The sequence below is a fragment of the Nuphar pumila genome, chromosome 2 (genome assembly GCF_984573655.1).
Source record: "Nuphar pumila chromosome 2, dmNupPumi1.hap1.1, whole genome shotgun sequence".
Taxonomy (NCBI): Eukaryota; Viridiplantae; Streptophyta; class Magnoliopsida; order Nymphaeales; family Nymphaeaceae; genus Nuphar; species Nuphar pumila.
This window is the reverse complement of record NC_143250.1, coordinates 36,498,985-36,512,694: the sequence shown is the minus strand read 5'-3', so window position 1 is coordinate 36,512,694 and position 13,710 is coordinate 36,498,985. Positions and strand designations below refer to the sequence as shown.

General features: G+C 36.6%; 1 protein-coding gene across 3 annotated transcripts in view; it reads right to left on the bottom strand.

The window, feature by feature from the left end:
* Nucleotides 1-1,836: 1,836 nt before the first annotated feature.
* Nucleotides 1,837-13,710, bottom strand: part of LOC149845264 (histone acetyltransferase MCC1-like) — a 40,675-nt gene continuing 28,801 nt past the window's right edge. For all 3 annotated transcript variants that reach the window (XM_089995650.1, XM_089995652.1, XM_089995651.1), the window contains 5 exons: nt 10,065-10,341; nt 9,767-9,911; nt 9,577-9,676; nt 9,267-9,495; nt 1,837-2,195 (listed from right to left, as the gene is read on the bottom strand). In XM_089995650.1, the coding sequence (XP_089851776.1) occupies nt 2,015-2,195; nt 9,267-9,495; nt 9,577-9,676; nt 9,767-9,911; nt 10,065-10,171 (762 nt within the window). In that variant the 5' untranslated portion in view covers nt 10,172-10,341 and the 3' untranslated portion in view covers nt 1,837-2,014. The remainder of the gene's footprint in view (nt 2,196-9,266; nt 9,496-9,576; nt 9,677-9,766; nt 9,912-10,064; nt 10,342-13,710) is intronic.

Genomic DNA, 13,710 nt, shown 5'->3' with positions numbered 1-13,710 from the left:
CTAAAAAAATGTTTTGGATTTTTCCATTGAATAGGCAATTCATGCATAATGACAGAAATGACCCTTCTCTCTCCTTAACGCATGGATATCATGCATGTGAGGGGTGACATGGCCACCTTAGTTGCCATACATGGCCAACATCTCACTTGGTCATGCTAGTTGATTCATAATGCAGGATTTTTTCTCATGCTACTGGAGTCTTACGCTTGCATCAAAAATCTAGCAATGATATATGTCATCTTTACTCATCTAACTAGATATCTCAATTAATCTGCAATCATATCAGCGGTAGGTAAGTAATATCACAGTACAAGCCCAATGGTTGTATCCAGCTTCAAATCATTGATGAAGCCGGTTATACTCAAAAAATTTAGTATGTTGAGCTACAAAATCTTGTTTCGACCAAGAAATATCATCTCCTCTAAGAAAAAAAATGTATCAATAAATGGATTTACTATTATCTATGTTACCAGTAAAATCAGAAACAAAATAATCAGTGAATTTTAAGTTATTTGCTTGAAAACTCAATTACAATTTGAAGTTTGGAGGAAAGCCAAAGATCTAAAATAGACATTGGACAAATATGAGGCATGGTGGTGGAACTCCTGCAAACGTTCAGCATGCCATTTGTTGGATCCAAGTAGGGGGATCCAGTTCTTAGGCTAGGGTCTCACAAAACGAATTCCAAGAGTCACTAAAATGGCAGGCTCATTAAGAGTGATTTATGTATTTTATGGAGGTTATAATCCTCTTATTAATTTGATGTTATTTAGTGGCCTCATGTGTAACCTATCTACTGGTTATGGAAGGTGTTTCTGAATGATAGGGCATTTATTTTCCAAGTTATGTCGGAATAAATATAGTCCTCCTTGGTTGCCTATATATAATGGAGTCATCTTAGCCATGGCCAGGGATATGAAGCAAGAAATGAGCTTTATGGGAGTATTGTAAAAATCCTAATACTTGGAGAAAGATTGGAATAACTTAATGAGGTTCAAACCCTCCAAGGTTGGAGGTTAAAACCCAACCCTCCTAGCGCACATGCCCCATGATTTAATGACTCCACCCAAAACCAGTCTATGGAGGCTTCTTGATTCCAAGAACATTAGAATTTTACCAACCAATAATATGAGGTCATGCCATTCTAAAAAAACAAATTCTTTGACTGGAAATACTGCTTAAATGTGTAAAAGCTATGAATGAGTAGGATTTACCATGCAAATATAATCTGACATGGTAGAATCATCATACCAATTAAGGTGAAACTTGTCACAGGGATACTCCATTTTTAACTCCTGTTCAATATCCCCTTATATATTAATCATGTAAGGAACTTCATAAAAATGGTCATATCTTTGAATCCACAGTTGTATCCATGTGATAGAGGGTGGAACGAAGAGGAACACATTTTCGTCGACTCCAGAGTCTGAGCAAGCTAACGTAGACTCCAGAGTCTGAGCAAGCGAACTTTTCAAATTTGATCATGCTATTTCTCATAAGACTGAAAATGTGTAAGGCCTTAATTTTCTCAAGCATCCAATTGACTTTCCCAGCACAATCTAGCACCGGTTACAATCAGCAAGCTACCCTTGATCTGTTCTTTGATCTGAATCACTGCCGGTTTATCCAGATAAGGAGCAACGACAGGGTTCAAACCTATGGGTGGCAAGCCCCAGGCCTGCTGGGTGAAGTTGAGGGACTCGTCATATCTCTTGATACTTATGTAGTCTAATATTGTAATTGGACTGGTTTTGCTGCCAGCCAAATACTTATCAAGAGTACTGAATAAATTGCAACTAGCTGGTACCTTTTTACTCCTAAGCGTGCCTGGATGGATGGTTCTGCAATGTTGATCACTTATCTGCAATACACTGTCGATTGTTTCACATGAAGAAATGATTTTGCTCTTAAAGCAGACTTATTGTCAATTCTTTGAACAAATACATATATAAATATGGTATCCACCTTGTCAACATATGTAGGGTCTGATGTCTTCCAGATTAACAATTAGCTGCTACACATACTGGCATCCACTGTTCTCAGCGCCCTTTGTAATCCGATTTGAGTTAAACAACAGGGAATTAGCTCCTTTACATTTTGGCCATCCAGAAATCTTCTCTTCGTGGTTCCATAGTCGTGTTGCCAGAGACGTAAAAAGACTACTTAAATATGTTGCAATTGCTCTCACAAGGTCCCTGCACATAGAAGGAAGATTAAATAAAGTGGTGGTAGCTACCGAGGAAAACAAAACATTCATGACACAAGGTTAGAACTCGCAATTGTGAGGTTATAAAGGCACCCATAAGTCCAAAATTGTGCGAGAGGATGCCAGTGAAAAAACAAGAAATTTATTTTCTTCCTTGCTCCCCTTTAGCAGCGAGAAAGAGTTATATATATATATATATATATATATATATATATATATATATATATATATATATATATATATATATATATATATATATATATATATATATATATATATATATATAAAAAACCTAAAAAATGGGCATAGTGCTAAATGAAACATGCTATTGGATTTTTTTTTTTTTTGGGGGGGGGGGGGTCGAAATTCTGACAGTATGTGATCTGATGCTTGGTTTTATAGGAACTACTTCTTGGATCATTTGATTCCGATGCATGGATAGGTTTTTATAAGGTTTCAAAAATCAACGGCCTAGAATTTTCATAAATTTTTAAGGCTTCAAATACCATTTTTTCCATCCAAAATGCATGATCCAAGTGTTGATTTCTAGTAAATCAATAACGTCGAACACATCTATGGGGTTTGAATTTCGAAAAAAAACAACGGAAATCCAATAAAATGATTCATTTCACAGTGTCATAATTAGCACGGATGTATATATATAAGTATTAGTGATGATTCGGTGCTCCTGGAACACCTACTCCCACCTAATAGAAGTTTTAAATTTTCAAAGTTTTAGAGGTTTTTTTGTTGATCAGGCCGTATAGATATGCTCTACATGCATTTTTAGATGAAAACAAGTTTTGGTTCATGTGATTATGGCATACATGTAGGTTTTTCAAGATCTTAAAAATCAATGGCTCACAATATACCAAAATTTTATGACTTAAAAAATCCTATTTTAACCAAAGCATGATTCCTATCAAATAAACTATGCTGAATACATATACAAGGTCTGATTGAGAAGATGCAACCTGCAGGCTGCAGCTATGATTTCTAGTAGGTGGGTGTAGGTGCTCCCAAAGCACCGTCTCTCTCTCTCTCTCTCTCTCTCTCTCTCTCTCTATATATATATATATATATATATATATATATATATATATATATATATATATATATATATATATATATATATATATATATATATATATATATATATATATATAACGAGACAATACACATACAAGCACCAATACTTCACAAAAGATGTGCACAAAGGCACTTGAACAAATACGCACAAAGGCAAAAAATAATGCAAACATGCACAAGTGCATGTAACGAGAATATATTAAAAAAGAGGAGCTTGAGACACTCAAGCAAGAATTACAAATTACAAGGGGGAACACCCCTATATATACACCACAAAAGAGAACCACCTTGGGGGCTCCCAAAGGAGTCGTTGGGAGCCCCCAACGTTCACAATTGTGATCGTTGGGGGCTCCCCAATGACTCTTTTGGGGAGCCTCCCAATGTGGCACGAAAACCACAACAGAAAAGAAAAAAAAATGAAAAAGATAAAAAAATAAACAATAAAAAAATTAAAAAAAAAGACTATAATCATATTCCTAAGTGGAATATGCGTAAAAGGAGAAATTACAAAAATACCCTTTTTGGGTATTATGATCAAAATAAATATATATAGAGAGAGAGATATGTATATATATATAATATATATGTATATGTATATGTATCTTTATATATATACTAATATATACGTACATAAGAATTGCATTTTTAACACCCCCCTCAAACTTACGGTGTGATAACCGCAAGTTTGCCCAAAAGAAAATGAAACAGAGGGGAGCAAAGTACTTTAGTGAAGAAGTCCACTAGTTGATACTTCGATGTCATATATGAAAGATCGATGATTTTTTTAAATATTCTTCCTGAAGATAGTGGCAGTCAATCTCTACGTGCTTCGTGCGCTCATGGAAGGTATGATTTTTGGCAATGTATATCGCACTCTTATTGTCACCACACAACTTTAGCGGTTCTAGAATATGAACTCTCATATCTTCTAGCAGACACCGAATCCATATTATTTCATGGTTGTGGATGTCATGGCTCTATACTCAGCTTCAGTGGAGGACAAGGAGACCTTCTGTTGCTTCTTACACCTCCAAGAGACCAGCGATTCACCTAAAAAGATACAGAAATCAGTGGTGGAGTGACGATTATTAGGGTCACCTTCCCAATCAGAGTCAGTATATGCAATCAAATTTAATATAGAGGATGAAGAAAGAAATACTCCCTTATTTGTTGTTCCCTTTATATATTTGATGATTCGAAGTACTGCACTCATGCGAACCGATGTAGGAGCATGTTGGAATTGACTTGCAATGTAAATTACATGAGATATATCAAGCCTAGTGATGCTAAGATACATCAATAACCCAACCAACTATCTGTAAGGAGTAGGATTATCCAAAATAATCCCATCATCGATCCTCATCTTGAATCCAACAACTTCAGGTAGTTCACAAATTTTGTCATCAGTAATGTCCGACCTGTCAATTATCTCACACGCAAGCTTAGTTTGGGATAAAAAATATCCTCTATGAGAGAAAGCAGCTTCAATGCCCAGAAAGTATGTCTGACATCTCAAATTTTTCAGTTAGCGCAGACTTAATTTTTTTAATTCCCTTGATATCATCACCTGTAATTAGCATATCATTAACATATAGCAGCAAGATTACAATTTCTGCATCAGATTTCTTTACAAATAAGGCAGTGTTAGTATAGCATGAGACAAATCCATTTTCTATCATTAAATTGTTAAATCGGTCATACCAAGCTTTGGGAGTTTGCTTTAGACTATAAAGAGCTTTTCGTAAACGAATAACTTTACCATTAGGGCAATTTATTCCAGGAGGAGCAGTCATATAAACTTCTTCATTTAAATCTCTATTTAAGAAAGCATTTTTAACATCCATTTGATAAATATTCTATTTTTTTAATTGATGCGATGGTAATAAGGCATCTAATTGTAACCATCCAAGCAACGGGGGGCAAACATTTCATCATAGTCTACTCCGTACTCTTGTCCATATCCCTTAGCAGCTAGACGTGTCTTATATCTCTCAAGAGTTCCATCACTCTTGGTTTTGACTTTAAAACCCACCTACATCCTATACTTTTCTTTCCTTTAGGAAGATCCTGAAACTCCCATGTTCTAGCTTTCCTAAGAGCCCTCAGTTCATTTTCCATGGCTTCTACCCATTGATTCATCTTTTTGGCTTCTTCAAAAAATTTGGGCTCAATGTATGAGTGTATGGCACTAAGACACGCTCTATGTTTGAGAGAAAATGAGTGATATGAATCTAGAAGGAGGTCTCCTATTTCTTTCTAATTTTTGAGAACTTTCACCCAAAGTGATAGTTTCACTAAGTTCACTATATTTCTCTATAGCACTTTTAAAACCGCTTTGGTCTCTATGTCTGTATACAACAGGTTCCCTAGAAGATCCATCATCAGCCTCATGATAGATAAAAGGCTGAGGAGGATTGTCATTCTCTTCTACATCATTTTCACTTGATGTGAATTCCTCATCATTGATGTCATCATCTCTTGATAATAGATCAAATAAGAAGGAATAATCCATATTTTCCTCATGAGATTCAGATTTTTCAAATCCACTAACATTTTCTAGAAAGCTTACATTTTTATACACATAATTTATCATTCTTGATATCGTAGCACCTAAATCCTTTTTTAGTTTCAGAGTACCCAAGGAAGGCACATGGAATGGCTTTAGGAGAAAGCTTATCATTTTTATCCGTCGAAATAAAACATTTGCACCCAAAAACCCTTAACCTACTATAATCAGGATCTCTTTTATACAAAATTTTAAATGGTGAAATTTTATCCAATTTTTTGGATAGAAGACGATTGATAAGATAGACAGATGCAAGGGCGGCTTCGGCCCAAAATCTTTTAGGGATGTTTTGAAAAATAAGCAGGGTTCTAGTTGTCTCAATAATGTGCCTATGTTTCCTTTCGGCCAAACCATTTTGTTGGAGTGTTTTGGGACAAGATTTTTGATGAATTATTTCATATTTCTCAAGATAATTTTTAAAATCATTTGAAAGATATTATCCTCCAGAATCAGTTCTAAGAATCTTTAAATTTTCGTCAAATTGATTTGTAATCATCATATGATAAGATTTAAATGTAGCAAAAACCTCGTGTTTATACTTGAGAAAATATATCCAAGTAAATCTAGAGAAATCATCCACAAATATCACATAATAGGAGAATCCTCCTTTTGAAATAATGGGTGTCGGTTCCCAAACATCTGAATGAACAAGTTCAAAAGGTTTTGTAGTAAACATGGATCTTTGATAATATGGCAAACTTCTCATTTTTCCAAGTGTACAATTATTACAAACAAAATTTTCTTTACATAAATGTTTGGCAAACAGAAGATACAAAATTTTTGTGACATTGGGGTGGCAAAGTCTTTTGTGTCATACATTAATGCCTTTGTGATGCAGCACATTACAAAAAGAATCTTTTGGAATTTGAAAGAAGTCCACATAGTAAAGATCTCCTTTTCTAGAGCCTTCCCCGGTCAATTTCCCGGACTAGTGATCCTGTATCCAACATTTATCATATAAGAATTTTATATCACATCCATAGTCTGAGAGTTGAGAGACGGAAAGCAAGTTTAAATTTAGTTTGGGAATAAATCTAATTTTAAGAATAAAAAAACCTTTTTCTTCAAAAATTTTAGTTCCTTTAATTTCAAGAGAAGTTTCATCGGCAGTTGAAACAAAAAATGGTGATGAATTCTTTAAAAAAATGGATAAAGAACATATGTTGGGGGACATATGAAAAGACGCACCCGAATCTAAGAGCCAAGAGGTCTTACCAGGAGAGGAATAGGTGGATGTAGCTGCTTCAGAAACAACTCATTTAAGAAGGGGTTGAAGCGCTTTCACGATCTGATGTAGAGAAAGAGCTTCATTTGAGGGAGTCACATTTTCTTCCTTTTGAGATGTGATCGTCATGGCAAGCAGCTTCTTCCATTTAGGGCAAACAGGTTTGATGTGCCCTGGTTCCTTACAAAAATGGCACACAATTTTGTTGTAGTCCTTTCTTCCTCCTTGACCATTTGATACTTGATTTTGATTTTTGAAGTGAGGAGGTTTATAGGTTCAAACATTGTTCCCCGGTCTTGAAACAACATTAACGGCATCACTTTCTTCATTAGTTGAAGTTGCAAGAACACTCAGATTGTTTTTGCTAGTATTCATACGTGTTTCCTCCCCACTTAGCTTTGTAATAACATCTTCAAGCGAGGGGGAAACAAAAGAGGAGAGAAAAGCGCACTGAATTTGCTCGAACTTGGGTCTAAGCCCATTCAAAAAATTGAAAAAATTATGCTCTTCCAATTGTTTGTACCTAAGCTCAACGGCTTTTCCACTCTATTTAGGCTCAAGCATAGCGAGTTCATCCCATATGAATGAGAATTCCGCAAAATATTCCCTTATAGACATTTCATTTTGTTGAAAGGTCAAAGCCCTTTTTTGGAGATAGTATTTGTGAGACAAGTCTCTTGACGTGTACATTTTCTCAAGATAATGTCAAGCTTTCGATGCTTTCTTGAATTTAATAATATTGGCATTGATCTTAGTTTCAACCGATGAAAAAAATCCCAGAAAGAATCTTGAAATTTTCATTTCTCATTCCTCATGTTTCTTGGAATATTCTTCAAGAGCTCTATTTCTTTCTTCTCCTTCTAGGATTTTAATTTCACCTTTCTCTACCAAAGTAATCTTTGGTTCGGGTTCTGGTATAGAACCAATAACGTATCCCCAAAGACCTTTACCTTTTATGTGAGCTTCCATGTTCCCGGCCCAAACAGGATAGTTTGAGCCATTCAACTTGAAGCCAAGAGAGAAATGGGAGTCTTTTTTGCCCATTAGAGAGAAGAGAATAGAGAAAAAATCACGTACCGCACTAAATTTTTAGATCTTACTTGATGTAGGAGACTTCTAAAATATTGAATGAAGAGAAGCCCCCACTCCAACCTCCAAGAAGCCAAAGGCAAGTTTTTCGAGGCACCCGAAAAACAAAGAATCACACGATCTCCAATCTTTAACCAAACTCTGATACCATGTAAAAATGTCTACGAGACAATACGCATACAAGCAACAATATTTCACAAAAGATGTGCATAAAGGCACTTGAACAAATACGCACAAAGGCGAAAAATAATGCAAACATGCACAAGTGCATGTAACGAGAATATATTAAAAAAGAGGAGCCTGAGACACTCAAGCAAGAATTACAAATTACAAGAGGGAACACCCCTATATATACACCACAAAAAGGAGCCACCTTGGGGGCTCCCAAAGGAGTCGTTGGGAGCCCCCAACGGTCACAATTGTGACCGTTGGGGGCGGGCTCCCCAATGACTCTTTTGGGGAGCCTCCCAATGTGGCACGAAACCCACAAAAGAAAAGAAAAAAAATGAAAAAGATAAAAAAATAAACAATAAAAAAATAAAAGAAAGATTACAATCATATTCCTAAGTGGAATATGCATAAAAGGAGAAATTACAGAAATACCCTTTTCGGGTATTATGATCAAAATAAATATATATATAGAGAGAGAGAGAGATGTATACATATATATATATAATATATTATAGAGAGAGAGAGATGTATACATATATATATAATATATATGTATATGTATCTTTATATATATACTAATATATACGTACATAAGAATTACATTTTTAACAATATATTCCCTAGAAAGTAGGATAATGGGGAAAAACAAGAGCTACAAAAAGCTAGGATCACTTAGAAACATGAGAGAACACCAGAAAAAGGAAGATCTTTGAAAATCATTACAACTCTTTCATAGTGAATCTCAACGTACTTTTAGATTATTTTTCTAAGCAAACTATAGCAACTATGCCAAAACCTTCTGATACCCAAACTTGTGACGCATGCATTGGCAGACATGGATAAATATCTTTGCATGTTCACGTTCATGAGGCTATGCATTTGTGCTCACATGCATGCATGTTATCCATGTAGGTACTTACAGAGCAGAGCGAGGAGATCGTCCACCATTTACATAATACACATATAAATATGCATCAAAATGCCGACCCTTGATATAATAAAAATTTGGCAATCTCCGCAAACATCGAAAAGTCATCTTCTTGTAGAAGAGAATGGCAGGTTCATTATAGGAAATCACATGTAAATAAACTGCCCTGCATTCAGGAATGCTTGAAGCATACTTGATAACCTCCCCAACAAGTGAAGAAGCTGAGAAATATACAAATATCAGTCCTACTACAAGGAACAAAAAAATCAACAAAGAAATCACACCAGGTCAGCAGGACTAACCTATTCCAAGATTTCTATACTGATCTGCTACACCAAGTGTCAGGATATAAACTAATTTTTGGTTTGTTCTTGAAGAATCATAACCCAGAATATCTCTTAACTGCAGATCAAGGTACAATTTCCTAGTAAATCTGCCAAAGCAGTACAACACAACCAATATAATTGCAACATACCAAAGTTTAAGTTATACCTCACTTTCTGCTGCTATCACGACACGTGCAGTGACAAAACCAATTAGTTCATCACCCTTTTGATCAGGCCGACAGCTGTCTACAGCAGCCCAAGATACAATATCACGACCATTGACCACATTCAAAAAGAACTCTGACTCGTACCTGCAAAAAGATTCTCAAGTGTACATACAATCAAGTCACTGTTTGATACAACTACCACACCAAGCCAAAGAAGAAGCATGAGAGCTCATCTAAGGCTAGTGACAAAGAAAAAGTCCTTTTTGTACAACAAAAACCATAAATAAGATTTTTTACCTGATAGGAAATAAAGATGCATGCAACTCCTCAAGTACTTCTAGATCGGATGGCCGTATAGGCCTATAAGAAATATTTTGACCATGTTCAGACTTATGGATTACCATTGAAGGTGCTAACTAATATGAACAGCCTCTACCAATGTGTTGTTTGGAGGACGTTTATTGAGGATATGTTGCCCATTCAAGCCATACATATCTGACACCTTTGGACAGCTCTTCTTGTAATAGATGCAACTCTTTCCATAAAAGATTACTGAATACGTTGTAAGTAAAACCTGCATAAGTCAAAGGAAAATGATCAATACAAAAAGAACCTATAAAATATCAATTCAAAGAGCTAAGTAGCGGGATCTAATAACTGTGCCCTTGATGAAATTAATCAGTCATAACACAAACGAAAAAAAATCAGCATGCTGCAATATTTTGTGGATAATAAAATAATGAATTAGCACTATCAATTTGTCTGGCATTCTCCAATCATGCGCATGTGTGGGGTGTGTGTGTGTGTGTGTGTGAGAGAGAGAGAGATTGTGTACATTCAAAATTCTTAATCTAAAGCAATAAAGCATGAATATCTTAAGTACAAATTCTTGAACAACAATTCTAAATCACTATGACTAAAAACACTAAAGAATAAATCCATGTTGAAAAGTGAAATGCATGTAATCAATGACAAACTTAAAAGAAAAATAACATGAGTAAATGTAATGAAATTAAGCGGAAAGCAAACCATAATGGGCATAAAGTAAACACAAGAATAAGTCCTACGAGGGACAATACAAATACCAAAGGCAACAGAAAAGCACTTAAGTGCATACAATGGCGACAAAGAGCCTAAATGTCCACAAGCACAAGTCCACAAAGGGACAATACACAAGTCAATCAATGGCAAATACATGAGATCATAAGAGACACCAAAGAGCATACACAAAAGAACACAAAAAACATAAAAAAAATAGTAATCTTTAATGATATAGAATGCTTAGGAAAGCATTACATCTAATGGGACAAGAGGTCTCTATTTATATACAAACAAGAAGGCCCATATAGCCAAGGTTGTAAGTATCGTATCATAACCCGTATCGGTTGGGCCTAATATAAAATATGTATCGTATCATAAAAAAACATAAATTTTGAAAAAAAATGTTTAAAAAATCTAAAAAAAAAAATCAGAAAAAATAGCAAAATTTCTAAAAAATCATTACACACAAAACAATAATGAAATGCACAAAATGCAACCATAAAATCATATATGAAGCATTTATATCTCTATGATCTGCATAAGACATCATCAAACATCAATTATCTCACAAGAACAATGCAAAATATTAAATAACTTGCAATTAAGAACATGCCGCAAGACTCATACTTTCATATTACATAAACAAGAAATAGTATGACAATAGTTACACCCGGTTTTCAATCGGTTTTCACTCATTACTTGAACGTCCCATTGTCATGTTGAATCACCTGATGCCATCTTTGTTGGAGTGTGGAGCTTGATTTCTACCTTGATATAACTCTTTAATTTCCGTGAATCCAACTTCGCGGTAAGTTGGTGCGAGGTTGTATAGGGGCAGTGCCCCCCAAGGCAAAAAAAATTGGAATAGCATTGTAATTTTACTCATAAAGATTTTTTTACCTTAACCCATTTTCTTGAGTGGAAAGATGGTGAAAATGCATTTTTTATCTTAACCCACTTCTTTGGGTGAAAAAATGGTAGAAATGTACTCGACGGAGTCACGAAAGCCCTCTCCCCTACGCAAAAATCAACCCCCAAAATGGTCTCATGGCACCTAGGGTGTATGGAAAGCTCTCCAGTATGTTTCATATGAATGTAGGTTTCGGCTCTCAAAAGCTCTTTAAAACCAAAAAAACATAAAAGTACGATTTTGCTCATTTTTAAGTTTACAGGTACGATACACACCCGTATTGAGATATGGTTTGTATCGTATCAATCTCTTGCATCAATACAATACGGACAGCATTGCATATAGCTGTTAGGAAAGGCTCCAACAATTAGAAATATAGTTGGAGATTTTCAACAGCTATATTCACTAAAGGACAAAACTGAATATAGTTGTTAGAGATTTCCAACAGCTATATTCACTAAAAGACAAAACTACCCTTTATAAAAGTATAAAGGACAAAATAAAAAAAGGTTAGTTCTGTCCTTAAAGGGTAGAGCCTATTAATGTATAGAATTATCATTTTGCCTCTAATGGGAAAAGCTTATTACATATAAAAATTACCATAATACCCCTAAAGGGTATTACATATTACAAAGGGAAGAAAAATAGTTTATAATTATATAATATATACATATACACTCATAGACAGTGTTGTTAAAAACGCGCCTCAAGGCGCAAAAAGCGCGCCTCGCCTCGAGGCGAGGCCCTTTTCGCCTTGAGGCGCACTTAAAAAGCGCAACAGCCTCAAGGCGTACGCCTCATGCGCCTTGAGGCGTACGCCTTGAGGCGAGGCGCGCATTAAAAGTCGGATGGCCCGGACCCGAGTTCGACCCGGATCCGGGCCCGTACTCTCGAAAGATCGAGAACCTGTGTCTTTAAAAAAGACACAGGCGCTTCGGGGCGAGGAAAAGCCCTCGCCCCTTCTCTCTCCACTCCATCCCCTCTCGTCCACCGCCACTGCTATCGCCGGCCACCACTCGCCGCCGGCCACCACCCGTCGCCGATCATCGCATCTTCCACCTTCTTCTTTCCTCTGCTGAGATACCAGATGTCAAGTTCCAGGAGCTGGTCGACGCCATCGCGCCCGAGCTAGGCAGGCAGGACGAGTTGCTCCGACTCTTCAGGGCCTTCGACCAGGACGGCAACGGCTACATCATCGCTGCCAAGCTGGCTCGGTCGATGGCCAAGATGGGCCACGCGCTCACCCTGCGGGAGCTCACCGAGATGATCCGGGAGGCCGACTCCGACGGCGACGGTGTCATCAGCTTCCCCGAGTTCGCGTGCGTGATGGCCAAGTCCTCCGCCCTCACCGATTCCCAACCCTAAACTCAAACCGAAAAAAAGATGGATTTTTGTGGGGACCGTTTATCTGGACAGTGAAGATCTATCGATCGATTCAATGGGTCTGATGATCATATCATCGCATGATGATCTGATTGCCTAACAAGAAGAGGGCATCTGATGATCTGAGCTCAGTGCATCAGCACTCATGTCGTCAAAATGAAATGGTTTGGGGGAACTTCCTGTTCTTTTTTGGGCAGTTACATTCTCATTATTTTTGAGTGGTGAAACGCTGTTAAAACTACATGTCATGACCAACTGCTTAAGCCTTTGTTTGGGAGCCAGATTTGAAAGGGGGAGATGGTGATTCACTGAACCTCCTACTCCCACTGCTCTTTGGGAGCCTGGATTTAGGATGGTCTCCCATCTCTCTGTTTCAATTACATTCTCACGAAGATGTAGTTGACAACTAAACTTGTATCCCGCGTCTTCATTTCCACTCCAACATGGGCTCCCAAACAAGTTTTGCCTCTTCCATGGCCCCATGGGGTGGGGCTTAATTCCAAGAATATTAGTAATAGAAGAAATTCATGAATCCATATATATGCAGGTGATTGATTATATCGTGCTTATGACCTTGTGTTGTACACTACATTTTCAACTGTCATATTT